The 23,031-nt window shown below is 41.9% G+C and overlaps 1 protein-coding gene across 1 annotated transcript; it reads left to right on the plus strand.

The window, feature by feature from the left end:
• Window positions 1–13,029: 13,029 nt before the first annotated feature.
• LOC120742339 lies at window positions 13,030–14,901 on the plus strand. The gene is made up of 3 exons (XM_040045615.1): window positions 13,030–13,279; window positions 13,424–13,706; window positions 13,834–14,901. The coding sequence occupies exons 1-3, from the start codon at window positions 13,188–13,190 to the stop codon at window positions 14,503–14,505; spliced, it is 1,047 nt and encodes a 348-aa protein (XP_039901549.1). The 5' UTR covers window positions 13,030–13,187; the 3' UTR covers window positions 14,506–14,901.
• Window positions 14,902–23,031: the final 8,130 nt, after the last annotated feature.

The raw sequence follows: 23,031 nt of genomic DNA on the forward strand, positions 1-23,031 counted from the left end.
TGCCTCTATTCAGGTTGACTGACCTGAAGTCAAGTACTGATATTTAGCCAGTCCCGATGTATTTGTAGTATCAAAAGGGAGCAGCTTGTGGCCAGATGTCATGGGAAGACCCTATTTCCCATTTGTTATTCGCACACAGAATAGAAACTGCAGGAATTAGAGGTTAATTATGATGGAGAAAGTTTGGGAGGGGGGAGGGAGGGTAAGAGAGAGAGAGCGACAGACAAATGGAGGAGCGTGGCGGGGAAAGTTAATTTTCATTGCTGTTCTTACTGTGTTGTGCTGCAGCTGGTGATGAATGACAGACAGAGAGCTCTCAGCTGGAGGAAGGTGGCTAATGGAATTGTACTGCATCAGCCCCAAGATTCATGAGGGAAACACGCTAGGTTACTATTAGTCTTTCTAAATGCCATGCCTTGTTAGGGACATCCTGCCTCATGCAGCGTGTGCAGGAAAAAAAAGCCCTTCCAAAAAGATTTGGATTTCATTCTCTGCTCATATTGCTTTGATTTGTTGTGACATTAGCTGCAAAGAAGGGAGCATTATGACTTCTTTTATTTCCAGCCCAAATATGTTGTTTTGGAGGGTGGCTGGGTTTCTAATTTAATGATGCAAGTCATATATGAGTTTCATACGGTTGATAATTACAAATATTGTGGGCAGACAGTGGGCAGGTGGAAGGTGAACTCGGAGAGTGTGGTGTGTGTGTTTATTGAGTTTAAGGTGTAATTCAACACTGATGATGTTCAGCAGAGCGTGAGACCCGGCCGAGATGAGAGTGCCTTCATATATTGCTTTCTCCTGGCTGCCTGTGGTTGTATCCTTCAAGGTGGACTCTGCTCAAGTGCACACTTCAACTGATGATAGCGCTTTCTTCAACACATGGTTTATAGCCTTATTGATTCACTGTTGTATTTAGTGTATTCAATGCTGGAATTATGCACAGCTAGGCTAAATCAATGCACGCAGGCAGAGTGGATAAAGTCATCATATATAGTAGCATTGATTATTCCTATTAGATTTCTCCCTTCCTGCTTGACTCCCTCCCTTTATCCAACAGCCTACTGCTTCCCCAGTTTAATGAGTTGAGCACTGATAGGCAAATCATTATTCTGCACTGGGTAAGTCGAAGGAGACATCTTTTTCCAGGTGAGGATGGAAAAAAGTAAAGGAGACTAAAAGCAAGACGGGGGAAAGGATCAGTTTATCATAAACGCTGAACTGAATCCAGTCTCTGGGTGTTTCAGAGTATGTCTTGGAATTTCCCATCCCCCACGCTATATTCTTCATTTTCCAGTCTGCAGCGCTAACTTCTTTAGAGAATATTATGGTCCCTTGCCATCAGGAAAAGCCCATTACTCCATCGACAAAGCTTTATCTGTGGTGGTATAGCCTTACTTTTTATACTTTGCATGCATGTGCGTGTGGGTGAGCATGGGCGTGTGTGCTCATGATAATGTAATCAGAAAGTTTGAAGTCATACAGGTTAACGTCTGGAACAACATCATTTATTGTTTGCTGGAATGGAAGCTCAAGAAAATGAGACCGGTTCAATGTCAGGATGAAAATTGAATCTGTTATGCCAGAGTAATTTTAATTGCACGCCTACTTTTTTAATCCATCTCTGTCCGCGGAGAAATTGTTAGTGTTCAACGATTCAGCAAAAACCCAGGATTACATTTAAAATATTTTTGAATGTTTTGTTTTTTTGGGGGGGTTTGTGTGCAAAAGTATGGTTACCAATTAAAACGTGTAACATACTGGGAAGATTATGGAACAGTGTTCATTTTGGGCACTGAATGCTTCCACTGGCATACAGAATCATGCACTGCAGATGCAGAAGTGCATTCTTTGTAATTGCTAGAAGGATGAACTCCTGCAACAAGATGGGACTTCTAAAACTGATTGGGGGCACTATGGTGGATATATGCAGACATGCACTGACTCGGCAAAGTTTCTGCCTTATACCTTGAGAAACGATGTTTATAAATGGACAACCAGAGATTTCCCTCCGAGCCAGAGGTTGAAGCCCTAGCACTCTCTATTGACCAGCTGACCATTCCCGTCCCACACTGTAAAAAATGTACGTAAAAAATGACAGTAAATAAATCTGAAATGGCAACGGCAAATGACTATTAAATCAAAAAGAGTAAATGATTGTAATATGTATGTTAAATTACTGTAAACAGACAAATAATAAATTATTTTTTTACAGTGCTAATATGTTGAAAACACATTAATTTACAGTAATATAGCACATTGTCTTTCAAAACAGCCTGTTTCAGTTTAAGTGTTGTTTTCAATACATTGCATGCTTAAAGAATGTTTTGTCTCACTCACATTTCTTCTTGTTACATGTTGAAGCTCTGCTTGAAACCTTGCAAAATAGGCTTTTTTGGCTATTTTTCAAGTGGTCTTAAAAACTTTTGATTGGGACTGTATTTAGTTTCTTCTGAATAAATTAAGAATCCTTTGTCCTTTATCCTTTTATATGTGAGATGGTATATTTGCTTGATCAAATGTATACATGTCTATTTGTTTTTGAAATGGCCAGTTTGCTTTATTGTGCTTTGTATTTGCTTTCAGGCTAATAGAAAAGAATGCTAATCTGCACCGAGCGTGTGAAGAACAACATGCAAGTCCTCAAACACACTGGACCCAAAACCTGTTCCAGTTCCTCCGACACCATCAGAGACTGTTTCCCATGTTTAAAGCCCAATCAAGTCTGGTTAAAAAGAAACTTTGTCAACCACTGCAAGTATCAAGTGTTTTAAATTTTATTTGACTGTTTATTATGTACTTGTTTTTGGTTGTATTAAGTTTAATATTAATTATGTTAGTGTCTTTAGTCATTAATTGTATTATTTAATATTAACCCTTTAGAGCCGATCGGAGCGGGCACGCTCTGTTTTGCGTAACTATTTTTAAATCCCGGTAGCTCTGCAACCACGTAAGCTAGCGCAAAAATTTTTTTTGCATATGAAACCGGAGGAGTTGTACTTACATCTTATGCCATCAGCGTGTCCTAGGTCACGGTTTCCTTCCACATAAAGCTTTGCAAAAACTGCATAAAAAGCGCTTGCAGCAACAAAAACATAATATTCCAGAAACACGCTCTGATCAGCTGTTCATAACACTTCCTATGTTGGAATAGACGTCAGTGCAAACTTTTGCATTTCCGCCATTACCTGCCCGAAACCGGAAGTGACGTCATTTTCGCGGAAATGTAGTCTTTTTTACCATCAGGGCCTCAGGGCCTATACTGCTCTTTTTAAAAGTTATCTTTGACTTTATGACTTTCTGTGTCGTTTCTGGGATGCTTAGGACTCATATTGCACTGCTGGAAATAGTTTATTTTGATGCATATGCTGCTTTTTTGCAAATTTGCAGTATAATATTTATTTTCGTTTTTCCTGCAGTGTATAAAAATTGGTGTATTTCAAAAATAAAACTATGAAGACACTCAAAATAAATTTCCTGTGGTGGGAAACTATTTTGTGCAACTTTTTTGTATTTACAGTTTTGAGGGATAAGCCTCTTAAATTTCTCTAACTACAAATATATGTTAAAAAAACAAAAACGATTTTCAATTTTTTTGTAGTTTATTGCACTTTTTTGCAATTTATGTAATTACTATGCACTTAATGAATACATATTATTAAAATCTGGGCTATAATGGTTGTATTGATGTATAGTGACTTGAAATGCTCCCAAAAATGGCTCCACAGCATGTAAAAATATAATATAAGCTCTGGCGGACTTGGTTCTATGGTAGGTCTTAAAGGGTTAACTGTTTAATTTAATCATTGTTTCTATTGGATTTTATTCGTGTTTCTAGCAAATTATAACAAAAAGTAAACGAATGTAAATTTTTATGCCAATCAGCTGTATTATCTTCATTACCTCATTTGTTTGACTTTTGGCTACAACAGTAAATAACAATAAAGCACCAACAACCGGTATGACGAACGCGGCCGTGACTCTGGCAGACGAGCTGAACACTTTCTATGCTCGCTTCGAGGCTGCAGCTAAGGTCTCCAACAATGCTAGTGTTAGCGGCGCTAACGGCTGCAGACAGGAAGATGCTGCCAGCACCGGAAACGTGCTCGTCATCTCCGAGCATGAAGTAAGGAGAGCCTTCAAAAGAGTGAACACCAGGAAAGCAGCAGGACCAGACGGCATCCCAGGTCATATCCTAAGAGACTGCGCATACCAGCTAGCTCCTGTGTTCACTGAGATATTCAACATCTCTCTATCTCAGTCGGTGATCCCCACATGCTTCAAAGAGTCCATCATTGTTCCTGTCCCGAAGAAACCCCACCCTGCTTCTCTCAATGACTATCGCCCTGTAGCCCTCACCTCAGTAGTGATGAAGTGCTTTGAACGCCTGGTCAGAGACTTCATCATTTCTTCACTACCAGACACACTGGACCCACTACAGTTCGCTTACCGTCCAAATCGTTCCACAGACGATGCCATCTCTCATCTCCTCCACACATCACTCACTCACTTGGACACTAGAAGGGGGAATTATGTTAAAATGCTCTTCATAGACTACAGCTCTGCATTTAACACCATAATTCCCTCCACACTCACCACCAAGCTGGAGCATCTGGGACTCAGCTCATCTATGTGTCAGTGGATCTCCAACTTCCTAACTGGCAGACCACAGGCAGTAAGGATGGGCGGACATGTCTCAGCCTCCACCACTCTCAGCACTGGAGCCCCCCAGGGGTGTGTTCTGAGCCCCCTGCTGTACTCTTTGTACACATATGACTGTGTGGCCACTACCAGCTCCACCACCATCATCAAGTTTGCTGACGACACCGTCGTGGTGGGCCTGATCTCTGATAACAACGAGACGGCCTACCTGAAGGAGATTAGGAATCTGGAGAACTGGTGCCAGAGGAACAACCTCCTTCTAAACGTCAGTAAGACAAAGGAGCTGATAGTGGACTTCAGCACAAAGCAGGAGAGGAACTACCAGACCCCCGTCATCAACGAGTGCCCAGTGGAGAGAGTGGACAGCTTCAAATACCTCGGAGTTCACATCACGCAGGACCTGTCATGGTCCTGTCACATCAACACCGTGGTGAAAAAGGCCCGACAGCGTCTCTACCACCTCAGACGCTTGAGAGACTTCCAACTGCCCTCCAAGGTGCTCAGGAACTTTTACTCGTGCACCATAGAGAGCATCCTGGCGGGAAACATCTTAACCTGGTTCGGGAACAGCACCATGCAGGACAGACGAGCTCTACAGAGGGTTGTGCGGTCAGCTGAGCGCACCATCCGCTCCAAGCTCCCTGACCTGCACTCAATCTACAGCAGGCGGTGCTGGACCAAGGCCAGGAAGATCGTGAAGGACCTCAGCCATCCCAACAACGGACTGTTCTCTCTGTTGAGGTCAGGAAAGCGATTCCGCTCCCTGAAGACCAACACAGAGAGACTGAGGAGGAGCTTCTTCCCGCAGGCGATACGGTCTCTCAATCACACCACCACACAGTACTGACCCACACATATAGTTCTTACACACACACTGGACTTTCTGGACTTTGTTTTTGCACAACACTGGTCACTATATTCTTCATTTCCAGTTAATACTTGTACAGCTGCTGTTATTGTGTATATATTATTTAGATTTAGATTTCTTCATACATTCTTATATAGTTCTATATTGTGTATTTTGTTGTACAGTTATTTTATTTTCAACTTTAATTTATATATTTTATCTTATTCTTCCCAGTTAAATTTACCCTTCATTCTAATTTGTGTTGTACAGTTATTTCATTTTTAACCTTAATTTATATTTTATTCCTTCCTAGTTAAATTTACCCTTTTTAATTTTTCATATTTATTTCCTATCTTATTCATAGCCTTTCCTTTTTTTTGTTGTTGTTTTTTTTTTGTTTGTTTTTTGTTGTTTGTTTTTTTTTTGTTTTCTTTAGGTCACGAGCAGTTGTCCAAGCATTTCACTACATATCGTACTGTGTATGACTGTGTACGTGACAAATAAAATTTGAATTTGAATTTGAATTTGAATTTGAACAGCTGCCAGTAATTGAATGTAAATATGAACTTTTAAAATAAAAAAATAAAAAACATGTATTGCATTATTCAGCTCTTCTTTGCTTTTTCAACAGGAGACAGTAATCGTAACTTATTAAAAAATGTATTTTGACAACAGGTTTACATTATATTACTTTTTTATTTTAGTGTAATTATTGTGCAAATAACAACATTTGAACACTGTGAATTTTGCATTCATCAACAAAGTATACCGTTATGTATTCTGCATTATCACTATATTTTCCACAGTGAAATTCTGGCAACCACAGCTGCCAGCAATTTACCGTAATATTGAACTTTTTTATATTTATTTTATACAGTTTCACTGTATTTAACAAGGCAAGACTGTAATCGGGTTAACGGAATGTCTGTTGTTTTTAGATGAATTACTTTGAACAGGTTTATGGTTCTTTATTGTGAATTTTACATTAAGCAGGAAAGTATACCGGTTATGTATTCTGCATTATCACTATATCTTTTACTTTTTTTTTTTTTTTTACAGTGGATTAAGCTCTTCTCTCCTCTCCTCTCCTCTCCTCTCCTCTTCTCTTCTCTCCCTCTTCTCTCCTCTCCTCTCCTCTTCTCTTCTCTTCTCTTCTCTCCTCTCCTCTCCGCGTCTCGTCTCTCCTCGCCTCTTCGCGCCTCTCCTCCTCCGCTCCTCTCCTCGTCCTTCTCTCCTCTCCTCTCCTCTCCTCTCCTCTCCTCTTCTCTTCTCTCCTCTCCTCTCCTCCTCCTCTCCTCTCCTCTTCTCTTCTCGAGGCAGATTGCCCTTCAGTCGAGGTAATGAAGCCACTCTATCAAACACCTGTACCTCCTCCAGTTTGCCGCCCACCTCCCATTTCTTCCCTAAAAGGACAATAGGACGCGGCACTGGTTGAGCTACACTGCACAGCTTAAGGACAACATTCGATCTTACTGTATCTTGTGGCTTAAGCTTGTTTACACAGTGGCTCATGGTAGCTCATAACTAGCGCTGTGAAAAAATACCCGTCACATGTCACCATACAGTGATGCTAATATTCTGCTGTCTTCCATCATGTTGCACTGTTCTCCACCAAATGACCTTGAGATTCCTCGGTTGGAACGAGAGGTACTCTGGGGAGCCTCCTTTCCTCTCTCTGCATTACTACACTGAACACATTGGCCATATGGGTATGGCTCTGTAGACCAGTGCTCCAACACTGAGGAGCTTTATATGCATAAACGACAGCAAGACAGATTCCTTGTTGGGGGCTGATAAAATCCGTCCTTTTTCTTATGTGGCCAAAGCTGCTTCTTCCAACTGTCTCTGTGTTGCTCCAATTTTTTTTTTCTTTCTGTCTCTGCAGAAGTGTGCTGAGTGGGGTCGTGGCATTGGCAGTGGCAGCATCTGCCAGTGAGGACAGGGGCCAAGGAGAGTGAGTGCCTCCTGTTTGTCTCCATCGTCTCCAAACCCCTAACCATATTCTTCCTGCTAATTAACCTACTGATGCCTCCTTACTGTGTACATTTTGAAGTGGGGAGGGTGGGGTAGAGTAGGGGTGGAGGGGAGTGGAATAAGTGTGTGCAGCAGGTGTGGAAGCAGAAATAGCTTAAAAGTGTTAACTGACTCTGTTTGTTTGAACTCTGTTTGTATGCAGAGCAACATCAAGAGTTTACAGATGTCATTTTTTAAAAACATTTTTCTGTTTTTTTTTTTTTCTTTTCGTTTCCGGTCCATGAAACGTAATCTGAGAGCAAAACCTAGCGATGAAGGGATCTGCCAATCCCTTACGTAAGCTCATGCATACAGGCCACAAAGCAAAAAGGACGTAGCATGGCGATGATGGAAAACCAAGGGAAGGAGGTGCAAACCTGCCTGCTGACACACACCGTGAGGTCAGAGATGCAGATGGCAGAACTGGCTACGACTCCCCCCCCGGCTTCAGGTTGCCAGGATTATTGCCGGAAAGTAGAAAATGCACCACAGTCCAAGCGCTAGCCTCTTTAGCACAGAAGTTCAATTTCCTGTAATTTTTGCCAGGGGCCCATTATCTTCCCATTCTGACTTTTTCCACTTTGTGGTGAGAGCAAGCACTTTTGTTTATCCTTATGAAAATGAGTTCCTGAAGGTAATTGCATCCGTGTTGCATTCAGCATGTTGTTCATTAGGAGAAGGAGTTATAAATGGGAGCTCTCAAAGCGTATGTTCACGTCAGGCTCTGCTGCTCCCTCTGCCACCACGGACGACACACGCATCACTCACTCCCTCGCAGGAACAGACAAATATATGGCTGCACCCTGCCAGCAGGAACAAAAATGGTAAGAGGTAGGTGGGGGGGGATGGGGATGGAAGAATGAGGAAATATCAGTGGCAGAGGCCATCGAGAGAAACTGCCAAACAGACTGGAGGAATAACGCCGCGATCAGAAATTTTCCTTTGAAGATGAAACAAAGCAAAGCAGTATATTTGTACTGGACATAGGGGAAAACTGAAGAGGTTGAATAAGGAGAGGAGTAAAGCACGGCTTATCAGGCAGACTGGCAGGAGAAGTTTCCAGCCCTCCACCCATCAGAGATCTCGGCTGTTCAGATGTTTGGTTGGCGTTAAAGGCAGACAGACAGATTGCAGCCAATGATATGTGTTGGGATTCATCGCAGAGATGGGCTAATGACAGGAGGGGAGAAGCCGGCAGATGGCTCCCGTCAGGGAAATGCGCTTGCAGCACTGTCCCAGTGGTCTTCACTGAGACTGCATGAACGTTTGGGATTGAAGGGAATAAGTAATGGTTAGTAAAAAGGAAGAAACTTTTCAGACAAGGTGGAGAGACACTGTCCTCTGCTCGACCTCCTGTTTTAGAGAAGGAAAAGATGCTGGGAATTAATGATGCTCATACCGTGCTCTTCTTGTTTGTATTGGAACATATTAGCGAATAACAAAGAGAACCTCTCCTGGGTCTCTGCACGGAGAAGTTGAATGCCTCTGAAGGTAATGATATTACCTGATATTGGAAGCTAAAAAATGACCCAATATCTTTAATTTCACCATAGAGCATAGTCTCCTCTTTTGGCAGAGGGCAGGGATTATACTTGAAACAAACTAGTTCACAGTTGTTGAATATGTTCGACTGCAGATCTATTTACAGCTGTTTCAAACTGCCACACGCAGCTGGTGATAAATATTGTTGAAACAGGTATAACAGCCTGCAGTGCTTCATTACCAGTATCTTAAAGGTGTTTGGTCACACCTGGCCACATTTAAAAAAGCAGAATAATTACAAGTCAGTAAATTAATAAATGGATAATTTAAAAGAAATGTTTACACTCCCTAGACACTTTATTAGGTACACCTTGCTTGTCCTGGGTTGGACCCCTCGTTTGTCTTCAAGACATCTTTAATTCTTTGTGGCACAGATTAGGTGAGGTGCTGGATCTCACAGTTGCTGCAGATTTGTCGGCTGAACATCCATGATGCAAATCTCCCATTTCACCACAACCCAAAGGTGCTCTATTGGTTGAGAGGCCGTTTGAATACAATAAACTCATTGTCATAGAAATAAGTTTGAAATGATACGCACTTTGTGACATGGCAGATTATTCTGCTGGAAACAGTCATAATAGAATAAGATATGCACGTTTGAAACAAGTGGTTTTTTGAGTCAGTTTGCCTTCCTATCAGTTCGAAGCAGTCTGCCCTTTCTCCTCTGACCTCTAACATGAATAAGGCATTTTCACACAGAGGAACTGCTGCTCACTGGGTATTTTTTTCTCTGTAAACTCTAGATCAGAAATTTCTGAAACATTTCTTTCGGGCGTACCTAACAAAGTGGCCATTGAGTGTATATGTGTAATGTGTTGAATGATTCTTTGACCTCTATCCAGCTTAGAATTAACTCTCTGAAGTGGGCGTGTCTTTCTGAGTATGACTTTTTGGAAGTTACAAAAGCTTTCCCCTCCACTGTTCCGAAAATGTGGAAGAGTTTTGGGTGAGCTTGGCCGATCGTAAACTGATTTCTCCACTGAATCCACAAAGATAAAGTTATTTGTTTCCTCCGCTCAACTCCCAGTGAGACATATTATCACTCTACAGACCTATACATAAAATGGTACTTGCTACTCTGGAACAAACTGATCAGCAATGAATCATTCCTGAGTAACTCAGGTCCAATGACTAAATAATAGATAGCCATGAAACAGAGAACAGACTGGGAGCTGCTATTAATGAACTAATAACTTTTTATTATTATTAATTTGATTTTATTAATTCGATCATAGACATCAGCCCTGTGTCAGACTGGCTAAGATGTACCCCTGCCTCTCGCCCTATGACTGCTGAGTTTTCTGTGCCTCTCTGTCACTCCCTGCCCTTCTCTCCCCAGTCTCTGACTGCCACGGTATAAAGGGTTGCAAGTGGCACTTTTTGTCAACAATTCCTTAGTATTCGAGTATGTGTCATCTTCTCATGTGGGCCCACAGTCCCCTGAGTAGAGGCTAAACAGATCAAAACGGACTAATCTGGTTGCGGCTCCGCTTGTTCTGACAATCTGGGATGCTTCAGTTCAACGTGTTGTCTGACTGTCCACGTCTGTGATGTTCAGCTCTGTTGAAGAGTTCTGGATGAGTTGGTTTCAGATCAGCTGTCAATATGGCAAGTGAGCTGAAATTCCAGCAACAGATTGACAGTGACAGTGCTTCTCCTGGGCAGATCAGATGCACGAATCACAAACAGACTGAAACTGAATCTTTTGTTTATTTATGGAGTAAATGTGATATTATGTTTTACAAAGGACACGCCACCATGTCTGTCTTCTTCAGTTTGCCAGAGTAATATGAAGAGTGATATCTTCTTCCTCTATTTACATTTCTTTTCTTTGCTCTGCATCAGATCATACAGCATCGTTCACGCAAAACAAGAGGTCTGCAGAGCAGGATATTCGGTAAGATGCGAGAATGGCTAATGTTTGCTACATTTCAATTATCCTGAGTGAGTCATTGCGAGTGGCCCTCTACTACATCCTGCTAGTCTGCGTGGGTGAATATATCTGAGTGTGTCAGACTCAGCTGATGCTGGCTTATGAATTTAGCTAACGCCATTGCACCACAATGAGGGGAAGTACTTTTTAATGCAGTCGGGAAATGGTCTTTAGTTTGGCAGCTTCATCATCATTAGGAGTCTTAAATAGGTCAGCCGCTGACTTCAGGAGGGTGAACATGCTCTCGTTCACAAGAGAAAAAGGGAGACTTGGTCTGTGTATTCATTAAGCCCTGCGGTCTATGAATATTCATATGCATTAAAGTGAAACTAAATTTGTTAATTAAACTTGTGTTAGCAGTTTAATACGTAGACATGCAGCACTTTTTATTTTCAACGTCATTCAAAACAAAGTTGCCAACAATGTATAGCAGCTTGTGCCCAGACATTTGTAACCTGCAGCTTGTTCCTTCATAACAAAGTAGCATCAGACAGCTGCAGTGTAAAACTTATACCCCTCAGGAATATACTATGCTGTGCTCCCAGAGTGAGCAAACATGCATTCACACACACCAGCCACAGCTTTATTTCACTCCACCTGTTTGATAATGCTCACACAGTGGCTCATATTGTGATTTTTTTTTCAGGCCTGAATTGGACTATTTATGGCCTGAACAATAATGGAGACAAAATATGGATTACATAGAAATTCATCATACACTGCAAAAGAGCGTGCAGCAATGTGCATATAAATATGTATTTTCCTCAGCCATGGGGATAAACAGGCCTGTATATTTAGAAAAATATGCTTATTATTATTCAGGCATGAGATTCATCTCAGGGTGCTTCACCCAGATGAAAGCAGTGTTCTTTGATGTTCAGAGTTAAGCTAAGAGTCATTGTTTTATGTTTTTGCCCATGAATATCTGTAATTCACAGTATGCCAATTGTGCATTTAGCTTTATATTCTAAAGGTTGATGTTTCGAGCTTTTCCAGTATACGGAAGAACAATAAGCAGAGCAGAAGAGAGAAAAAGCATCCAGTTAAATCTTTGTTTTATTTTGGTGAATGTTAGAATATTAAGTGAGCGCTAAGAAAGTCTCATATTAAATCACTACTTTTTAAGTTAAGCAGTAAAATAATAGTTTGCAACCTTTTCCAGCATGCCTTCCAGAGACGGAATATTTTTCCAACTATGTATTACAATTTTTCTCGATTGCCTAAACACTATAACCAGGCCTCTAAACTAAAATTTCAAAACCGTAATGCTATTGTTCAAAAAGCTCACCCATTTCCCTGAACTACAAACACTATTCCCTGCTTTGACACATGACTCAAATTTGGTGAACTGTTACTGCAAAACTCTACACACAAATCTCTACATTTTACAGTGCTTACACCATGTAGTCATTTAGAAAGCACTAGCATGCAATAATGTTAACTTAAGTCAGCATAGCTTGAGCTCAATTAGCACACAATTAACCAGGTGGAAACACTAGGAGTCAAAATTTAGCACACACCAATCAGAACCTGCGATGGATAGATAAAAGGGCCAAAGTCAGCTGATTCAGGTTTGAAACAATGGATCCAAAGAGATGCAAAGGAAGAGGACGTGGTGGAGAAAGAGGACGTGGTGAAGGAGGAGGACGTGGTGAAGGAGGAGGACGTGGTGGAGGAAGAGGACATGGTGAAAGAGGAGGACGTGGTGGAAGAGGAGGAGGAGGTGGTCTAGGACAACAGGAAGGTGGTGGAGGAGGAGGGAGAGGTGGAGGAGGAGGAGGACGTGGTGAAGGAGGAGGACGTGGTGGAGGAAGAGGACATGGTGAAAGAGGAGGACGTGGTGAAAGAGGAGGACGTGGTGGAAGAGGAGGAGGAGGTGGTCTAGGACAACAGGAAGGTGGTGGAGGAGGAGGGAGAGGTGGAGGAGGAGGAGGACGTGGTGAAGGAGGAGGACGTGGTGGAGGAAGAGGACATGGTGAAAGAGGAGGACGTGGTGGAAGAGGAGGAGGAGGAGGTGGTCTAGGACAACAGGAAGGTGGTGGAGGAGGAGGGAGAGGTGGAGGAGGACGTGGTGAAGGAGGTGGAGGTGGAGAACGACGGCGACAAGGAAGGGGAAGAGCAAGGGCAAGAAGAGAGTCAGTCTCGGATGAAATTCGAGCCACTTTAGTTGACCATGTCCTTGTCCATGGGATGACTATGAGGGAGGCTGGGCAACGAGTACAACCAAATTTGAGTCGCTTCACTGTTGCCTCCATCATCAGAACCTTCAGGGAGGAAAACAGGTAGGTGTACTTGCAGTAAGACTGCTTTGTACAGTAACGTTTAAGTTACTGAACTTATGTGTCTTGAGTTTCAGTATGTTTCCATTATTTGCCTGTAAAATGAATGTGTGACAGTTACAGTAATGAGTGCTTCTATTTTTGTAGGACACAGAGACGACCACCTGGTGGAGGCAGGTTAAGGCTTTTGTCGGAGGAGCAAGAGAGGGAACTTGTAAACATGGTAATTGCAAATAATGTAATCCGCCTGCAAGAGATTCAAAGGAGAGTGATTGAGGATGATCATCTTTTTCGAGGCATAAATGCCATCAGCCTCTCCACAATTGACCGCATCCTCCGAAAGAATCAATTCCGGATGAAACAGGCATACCGAGTCCCTTTCGAACGAAACTCTGACAGAGTGAAAAACCAACGTGTGGAATATGTTCAGGTATGAGTTTTGATACTGTATAAAGTATTGTGTACCATCACAGCATGGCAGTTTATGCTGCCATTTCAGCACTCTTGAACTGTGGTTCAGGGTACCGATTGACTCTACTGTGTTATGTGTTTTGCAGAGAATCTTTGAGATTGAAGGACGGCCTGTTCCCCATGAAATAATCTTTGTGGATGAGGCAGGTTTTAACCTGACCAAAAGAAGGAAAAGGGGGAGGAACATAATTGGCCATCGGGCTATTGTAAATGTCCCTGGTCAGCGTGGGGGGAATGTCACTATGTGTACAGCCATCAGCCAACGAGGGGTACTCCACCACCATGCCGTACTAGGACCCTATAACACTATGCTTCTCCTTGCTTTTCTTGAAGGTTTAAGACAACATATGTTCCAGCTGGACTACAGGGAACCAGCACAGCCAGAGCAGCCTCACTACGTTGTTGTGTGGGATAACGTCAGCTTCCATCGCGCTGCTCTGGTTCGTGACTGGTTTACCAATAACCCAAGGTTTTCTAATATCTTTCTGCCTGCATACTCTCCCTTTCTAAACCCGATAGAGGAGTTATTTTCGGCATGGCGGTGGAAAGTGTATGACCGAGAACCTTATGTCCGTGTTCACCTCCTTCAGGCCATGGAAGAGGCCTGCCTAGACATATCAGTAGATGCATGCCAGGGGTGGATCAGGCATGCAAGAGGATTTTACCCCCGCTGCCTGGCTGGGGCCAATATAGCCTGTGATGTGGATGAGATTCTCTGGCCTGACCCAGACCAAAGACAAGATGCTGAGGTGGGATAATGTTTCTGGTGTGTGTTGTACTGTATAGTACATGAATGACAATGTGCCACTGTACATACATTGGTTGCGTCTTTTGTGTTTATCATGTGACAAGGGTTTTGAAGGGGAGAACCATGAGCAACCTATTTGTTTTGGAACTATTGTTTTGAATTAATTGTACCAGTGTGCAAAACTCTGTTGTAGTGTGTGTGTTTTTGAGGGCTTGTGTTTGATGTCTGAGGGCAAAGTTTGGTTTTTCAGCAGGAGTGAATAGTTTTGGGTGTAGAGCTTCATTTTGACCTGGAAATAGGATGTTTGGGAAATTGAGTGAGATGTTATGGATTTGTGTTTACTGTTGTGAGGATATGAGGCGTAGTTTCAAGAAATGTGTTTTAGCAATCGAGAAAAACTGTAATAGTCCTCTTCACCTTCTGATGGTAAATTAATTCCACTTACTCAGTGCTGTTGTTTTCTATGCTCTTTTCAATCTTTTAGGATTCACCATTTTCTTCCTAAAAAAACTAAACTAAAAAGAAGTTGGGACATTTCTAACCAACTTGAAAGTCAATATTTGGTATGACCACCTTTATCCTTGAACACAGCCTGAACCCTTGTAGGGAAGCTTTCTTGTCATTTATTGAAGAAGTCTTAAAGAAAAGTTCTCCAGGCTTCTTGAAGCTTTCACAGCTCTTCTTTGGATGTTGGCTTTCTGTTCCGTTCTCTGTCAAGATGACCTGTCACCACTCCATAAGACCTGTTGTCACTCATTTTCAATCCAGTTCTTGTCTAATTTGGCATATTTCAGACTTCTCCCTGTTTCCTTTCCCTAACAATGGCTTCTTGACAGCCACCCTTCCACTGCGACCATTTCTGATGAGGCTTCAGTGAACACTAGATGCATCAGCTGAAGGGTAACGTGTGTCTCTCAGGTCCCGTGTCAGGTCTTTGCTGGATTTATTTCTTAAAGACTTTAAGATACTGCTCATCAGCTGTAGACACTTTTTGTAGGCCTACCCCTTCTTTTGTCCTTGTGTCCTTCTGTGAGAGGCTGTTTACAAGAAAGTGCCTAAAGATACAATTTAAAATTGTTCTATGTTGTCTGTTGTATGCAGACACAACACCGATTCATCCCCAGATTGAGGTCCCTTTTTATGCTTTAATGATTTATAACTCAGCATTAAATGGCTTAAAAAGAGGTGGCTCAAGTGTGTGTGTGTGTGTGTGTGTGTGTGTGTGTGTGTGTGTGTGTGTGTGTGTGTATTTGACAGAAGAGGCAGCATATATTGTATGGATGTACACATGCAGAGACAGGAAAAGCTGACCTTGTGGTTTTAGTTTCAAGGACACTGCCATCGATCTTCTGGTGAAGGGGGGTCACTCTGCAGGTGTATACTGGATTAGTCTGAGAGGGCTGGGAAGGGAAAAAATACAGCTTTGGCATTTGTGTGTGTGTGTGTGTGTGTGTGTGTGTGTGTGTGTGTGTGTGTGTGTGTGTGTGTGTGTGTGTGTGTGTGTATGGTGTGGCTACATATATATATGTACAGTACAGCCTCTTTGTTCCATCAAAAGTCTTTGTCTTCGTTACAGAAGAGAATTTGAGACCTTATTACACGAGAGTGCACACTTGGGACACACACAGACCTACTTCAGCACAAATTACCTAATGAACATAAATATGCAGAAGTCTTGTGCTGCAGTATCTGCTTTTGATATTAGTGTTGCCTTCGGGGGCAAAGAGAATCTCCCTTTGTTTGAGCAATAGGACATTTCCTCATGTAAAATGCAGCAGAGTAGAATATTGAGCGGTAGCATTTCTTCTGCCACAGAACGAACAGTAAGTCAGCGAGCATTGATTACATATCACTTCATCAAAGTGTTTATGATAGAAAACAGTTGCAGTGCAGGGTGTGGCATCACACTTCAATTTGTCGTCTAAAAGAATACAGTGTGGTAAGCGAATGCCACTTTGCCCCGCTGGCTGCGGAGCTGGCAAGTAGTGGCTCGGGGCAAACTCTTTGAAATATCTCTCTGTGACAGTGCAAACCTTCACCTCAACTCAGATCTGCCTAAATGATTTTAGCTGTAGGTGAGAAATCCCAGCTTTTGATTTAGCAAGGGAGCATGCAAGTAAAGATTTCCCAGTGGAGGGCAAGTTCACAGATATATATCCAGAGAGGTAAATGTCTAGCTCATTTCCAATTATGGTTTAACGAGACGGATTGAGGTCAGAGCCAGAGAGCACGGCCACAGGAACCAGCCATGAGATATACTTGTGGGAATGCCAAGGGGGAAAAGGGGGCACAAGGGGTGGTGAGAAAAATTGGAAGTCCTAGCACGCCACCCTGAGTGAGAGGAATGATTTTTCTCTCTTTTGCCCTCCCTTTCTTTCATATACGCACTCAAGGAGCAGTCGGAGGCAGGGGCCTGAGATGGTGCCAGCCGCCCATAAAGGCTCCAGTGATTCTGTGTGGAGAATTAACCTAGCAACCAAAGAGAGAAAGTGAAGCAGCCGGCTCCTTTCTCTGAGGTCCACTTTAAGACTGTGTTTCAGGAGAATATTGTCCTCTATGATAACTCCTCCAGCACAATGCATTATTTCAAAGGGGCTTGGCAGAAACTGCTCTCAAGTCAGTCGAAAGTCAATGATATGGAGAGGAGGGAGGTGACAGCGTAGTTCAGACTGACAGCTCAGTGACTAACTGAGAGAGGTGTCACTGCCACTCTTTTCGAAAGGCTGACTGTTGTCTTAGCTTGTTTGTTCGCTCGCTCTTTTCACCGTGGCTTCCTGCAGACAAGGCAAGAGAAAGCCTCAGTCCTGCTACAAATCCCTGTTTAAACATCTTGTAATAGTTTGGGATTCTACCTCGAAACAAACATGCATCTTTGTTTCTCAGCAGATGTAATCCCTGCGGTGGGGTTCTAATTGAGAAATGCATAAAAGATTAAACACCTACAAGTTTAAAGGATTTACAAGCCATACAAGTAAGTGCCATTAACACATACGAGGAGAGCTGCGGTCACACGCTTTCTTTGAACAGATGCTTATGAAAGCATCAGTAGTAGCAGCTGTAAAAGCAAACTTTTTTTCATCATGATTTGAAATCTGTCACCTAACGCACACAACAGCTGGGTTTATGGCGTGATATTGCACAGCACGTCGCCTCTTTATTAAAAAAAAAAACTTTTACAAAGAAAATATATTGTTCAGTTTGCAAGCTGCACTTGCAGCAGGTGTTTAGCTGGTAATCTCATTGTCAATATAGTAACTCCTTGATTTGATCTGCCAGTCATATGGAAAGCAGGGCCTGTATTTGGGCTTCAGATTTCCCCTACTGTATTTTTTCTTCACCTTGCCAAATGGAATGGAAAATGGAGAAGATACAAAAGTGCTTCGAGGACAAAAGATATATCTTTGCAAAGGTCAGGGTGTTTGTTCCTCCAAGATATTGCTCATGATTTTGCATACGGTCGTCTGGGACAGAGTCATGTGTATGTGTGAGCAATTGTGCATGTGTATGCCTGTAGGTGAGGGAATATATGTGTGCACGTAAAGCATGTTCGTCTTCAAGAGAGTGTGTTTCTTCAAGGCCTGCTGCTTGTATCAGTTTACGACAGCCCCGGAGCTAATGCGATTCAGAGCAGAGAATAAGGCTGTGCATTTTAACAGCTTGGCCAGTGGCGCACAGCGGCCAGCAAAGCGCGAAGGAGCAACAGTAGCCGAGCTATATGTCTGTGCCAGATAGTCTACCAGGGCTGCTTAGTAAGGGGCTGCAGTTCCAGCCTGTTTCTCCAAGGGACCAGGCCAGGCTGAGAGATGAGATGAGGAAACAATCTGAGAGGGAACAGAAAATCATTCACCTGTTTATATCTAGTAGCTCACAGGTTGCTTTCTGCTCCAATCTCCTTTGCTTTTCGTCCTTCCCCCAATTCCATACTTCCTCGCAAGCTCACCCATCACTCCAGCTGTCAGTGTGTGTGTGTGTGTGCGTGCGTGTGTGTATCCATGCATGTATGCTCGTAAATCACCAGGAAAGCTACTATCTTGAGTAAAACCATTTTATCCATCAGGGAGTAGAGACAATTCTGCATGATCTACATGTGTGCAACCTTCGACACGCACATACACATACATGCAAAAAGGACACTGCATGACAGACACCTCACACAGCACAAAGTAACATGATAGACAGTCGGGGTAATTAATGTAGACAAAAGGACAGATATTTTCAGTCGGGACAAACCATGTGAGAGCAGGGGAATGGGAAGTCATACATCATGTCTGAACAGTATCTGTCAGTCTAAACCTGTATGTTGGACACTAAATACAAACCTGCTCAGGGCTTATATTTTCCCACCATACAGCCAGAATTGGATGGACTAATCGTGATACTGTGATGTATTAACACAATGAAATTGCTTATATTGTCTTTACAGTAGTAGTTGAAGACGTACTCAGATTAACCTTTACTTGTACTAGAGATATAAGTGCTGTTCAGTCTCCCCCAGCTGGTCATGGCAGACGGCTGCCCCTGCCTGAACCTAGTTTTGCCGAACTTTCTTTCTTTCAAAAGGGAGTTTTTCCTTCCCACTGTCCCCAGGTGCCTGCTCACAGAGGGTCGTCTGATTGTTGGGGTTTCTCTCTATTATTGCAGGGTCTTCATATTACAATATTACTGTATGTGCCTCAAGGTGACTGTTGTGATTTAGCACAATATATGTGAATAAGATGGAACAACACAAGCAGGTTGTGCATTTAAAACAAATTCTGAACACATTTTAATGACCACTAAATGATTTTTACTTTCCACAATAATTAGTTAACACAACAAAACACAGCTTTCAGCTTTATGTTTAATTTAAAACTATTTTTGCAGACCTCTAATGTAAAGGTGGCTGCTGCTAAAGCACTTTGGGCCAACTTGTGTTGTTTCAATGTGACATACAGTAGTGAATTTCCCCCCCAAAAATTCAGTGGGCTACATAACTCAGGTAGAGGATAGAAATAAACGATCAGTCCTTTTGTACAAATATTGATCCATTATCAAAACCAGCATTTAGATCAGGACATCCACATTTATTACTCACAAGGGGTCACCACAGAATGTAGCTCCACATGTTGGATCTGGCAGATTTTTAACCCACCTGTCCTTTTCTGATGCAGCCCCAAAAGGATTTGTGTCGCTTCTTAGGATTGAACCAGGGATCCTGGTACAGTACAGACCCATTTGACTATGTTTGGATATTTGGATAATGTTTACTGGAAAAATGTTTCTAGGTGTGTCTGTGACATATTCAACCACTTTGTCTATCCAAATAAATGTAGTCCATTATCAAAAGAAACTCACTTATTTATTATTTATTTGGTTCTCACAATAATAAACCTTATTCGTGTATTTTTTCATGGAATAAATCAGCTGAAACAGACTACCTCACATTGCAACGTCATTACCTTATTGGCCTCATAAACTGCACTGACAGTAAAAATTGTACAGGTCTAGCTTAAATGTTTAAACACCATTACAACACAAGTGAAAGTTGTCATATTTGCTACTAGAAATACATAAGTTTTCTCAAATTTAAATACTAAAGCAAACTTGGATATAAGTAAAATGTACCTGCACTTGATTGCCACTCTACCTTCAAATCTGCACCAATGGTACTGCCCGAATAAAAAGAATGATACTTTATATATTATTTTAATGTTGCACAGTGAAACAAACTTTTTTTTTTTTTAAAGCTGCAGTGAAAAAGGAAGCACATAATAAGAGAAGGGATAGAGAAGAGGACGGGAAAGTGTGTAGGAGAAGATTGCACAATAAAAGAACGATTAGGCACAGCAGATCAGAAAAAAGGGTTGAGAGTACATTGCAGCAGGGAGATGAAAAATAGAGAGGGAGAGCCGGGAGAACAGCGAGAAGAAATAGCTTAGAATCAGGGATGGAGAAGGTTGTATTAGCAAGCTCAGATTAATGCAACAGCAAAGGGGATTGTCGAGAGAGCCTTTCATCATAGGAGGCGGCGATGGCAGCGTGACCGCTCGCTCCTTCTCAGATCCTGACCCCGTGTTATTACAGAGCAGCTCTCACCAGATCGCAGGCTAAATGAAGCTATTGTGCTCACTGTGACTGGCCTGATGTTGTTCTAATGAAGACAGAGACACATGTCATATGCCAACCTGCAATGTTACATGTCAGCATGTCATAAACACCAAATTTACAATGTTTCCAGACAGATGCAAGACCAGTTGCTGTGCATTTATTTAACCTGCAGCTGATGTAGCCTGACATCAGATTTTGAAACTAGAAACAGAAAATGTGAGCAGAGACTGAAGTTACACTACATTAATATCACAAATTAAGGACATGTGGTCTGTAATATAATGTGTGGTTGTTCTGCCAGTTGCAATCATCAACAATAAGAAATTTATATTATATTTAGTTTATAGTTTGACTCTTCCGCTCTTTAAATCATTTCCACCTTCCTCTGAATTGCCCAACTCCTCTGTTCCCCTCTGTTATTTTTTCAAACTGATGCTTAAGTAGCAAAGTAGGTTCTTACAGCAATTTTACTCCATAAATTAGAAACTGCATTTTAAAGGGTTAATGAATACACATCCTTCATACTGATACAGATCCTCCACACCCTATTTTCCCCAACAGCACACACAAACAGAGGCCAGAAATGTTTGAAAAAGGGTCCAGTGGGCTCCTCTGGTTATGTTGACTCATCCATGTGTGAAAAGGAGACCAAATATTTGCTCTGCATGGCTTCAGCTTCTCAGCACACCTGCTGCATCTGAACCCCACGACCATCAGCACCACAATAACAGACATATTCATTAGATTTCTGCTCATCATGCCGAGCATCTGGACTGTGAGGGAAAAAAAAAGAAAACTGAGCCAGGTAGGCACAAAATGGGCTGGCAAGTAAAACTGCATGTAGACCTTGGAATGACAACAGAATTAATGAAGTGTTCCAGCTTTTTAAAGCTGATATAGTTCTGTCTTTTGATCAACGGGAAAAAGAAAATTTCGATAACCTCGTTTTTCTTTTCTTTTTTAGGATATTTTTTTAAATCCATTAGAAACCAGCCAAGACAGAAGGTTTATTATAAATCAGAAAAATTATAAACTAATTTTATAATGTTATTGAGCTGCATCTCTTAATTATAAAATATATAAATGGTTGTCAGAGGTTTTGCATAACTAATACCAAACATCTATCAATCCATTTTCTTAAGAGCTTGTGCAGTTCATGGTCATGGAAAGTTTGGCATGGATCCCAGATATCACAGGGTGGGGGAGATGACTGTAGCTCCTGGACATGATTACAGTCCACAGCACGACTTATAGTAAACAACAGTGGTAAAATAAATCCAAAGTCAAATGGCTTTCTTTAGCAAAAATACATTGATATGTACTGGGCTAATGAACTGTGCCAATGAGGAAGTGCTTAATTACACATTGGAGAAAGTACAAACGTACGAAGTTCATTACACTACTTGTTACTTTGTTTTGCGTTAATCTATAATAAGACCTGGAATGCGCTGTCGCATTATCAGCTATCAATATAAACCCGAGGCTACAGTCCCACACACCAACACAAATCCCTATCCTAATGAAGACGTACTTAGGATCGTGAAAACGAAGCCGACAACATGAAGCTAATCTGAAAAACAGCCCTGTCTGAAAAAGTTGCTGAAACGTAGCTGAAGCTGTGTTTGCAGTATAACACAGTTGTTTCTGCCTAGGACACAGTTTGCACTTTACCATTGGACTCTTATTCTTTTATGCAATAAAAATAAAAGTAAGGTCCATACCTCCACTCCTCAAAAGTTGTCGACCATGCCACCATTTTTCTCTTTTCTCCATTAAACCTTACATCAGCTGATTGCAGCACAAGTGCAAGCACATGTCTGATGATTATTTTTCATTCTATCCAATCATCATGCAGTAAACTGAAAGAGTAGTTGTCAAACAGCTAACAGATCATCTGCAGAGGAATGGTTTATTTGAAGAGTTTCAGTCAGGTTTCAGAGCTCAGCACAGCACAGAAACAGCTTTAGTGAAGGTTACAAATGATCTTCTTATGGCCTCTGACAGTGGACTCATCTCTGTGCTTGTCCTGCTAGACCTTAGTGCAGCATTCGATACTGTCGACCATAATATCCTATTAGAGCGATTAGAACATGCTGTAGGTATTACAGGTACTGCGCTGCAGTGGTTTGTATCATATCTATCTAATAGACTCCAATTTGTGCATGTAAATGGAGAGTCCTCTTCACACACTGAGGTTAATTATGGAGTTCCACAGGGTTCAGTGCTAGGACCAATTCTGTTTACATTATACATGCTTCCCTTAGGCAGCATCATTAGAAGACATAGCATACATTTTCACTGCTATGCAGATGACACCCAGCTCTATCTGTCCATGAAGCCAGATAACACACACCAATTAATTAACTGCAGGAATGTCTTAAAGACATAAAGACCTGGATGGCCGCTAACTTTCTGCTTCTTAATTCAGATAAAACTGAGGTTATTGTAC

This window comes from Simochromis diagramma, unplaced genomic scaffold (genome assembly GCF_900408965.1).
Source record: "Simochromis diagramma unplaced genomic scaffold, fSimDia1.1 OVJJ01000079.1, whole genome shotgun sequence".
In the NCBI taxonomy this organism is placed as follows: Eukaryota; Metazoa; Chordata; class Actinopteri; order Cichliformes; family Cichlidae; genus Simochromis; species Simochromis diagramma.

Bases quoted from the DNA above. Each gene is read 5' to 3' on its own strand.
- LOC120742339 (XM_040045615.1), top strand. From the start codon at position 13,188: ATGACTATGAGGGAGGCTGGGCAACGAGTACAACCAAATTTGAGTCGC. The intron at 13,280-13,423 runs GTAGGTGTACTT...CTATTTTTGTAG, and splicing joins ACCTTCAGGGAGGAAAACAG to GACACAGAGACGACCACCTG. The intron at 13,707-13,833 runs GTATGAGTTTTG...TGTGTTTTGCAG, and splicing joins AACGTGTGGAATATGTTCAG to AGAATCTTTGAGATTGAAGG.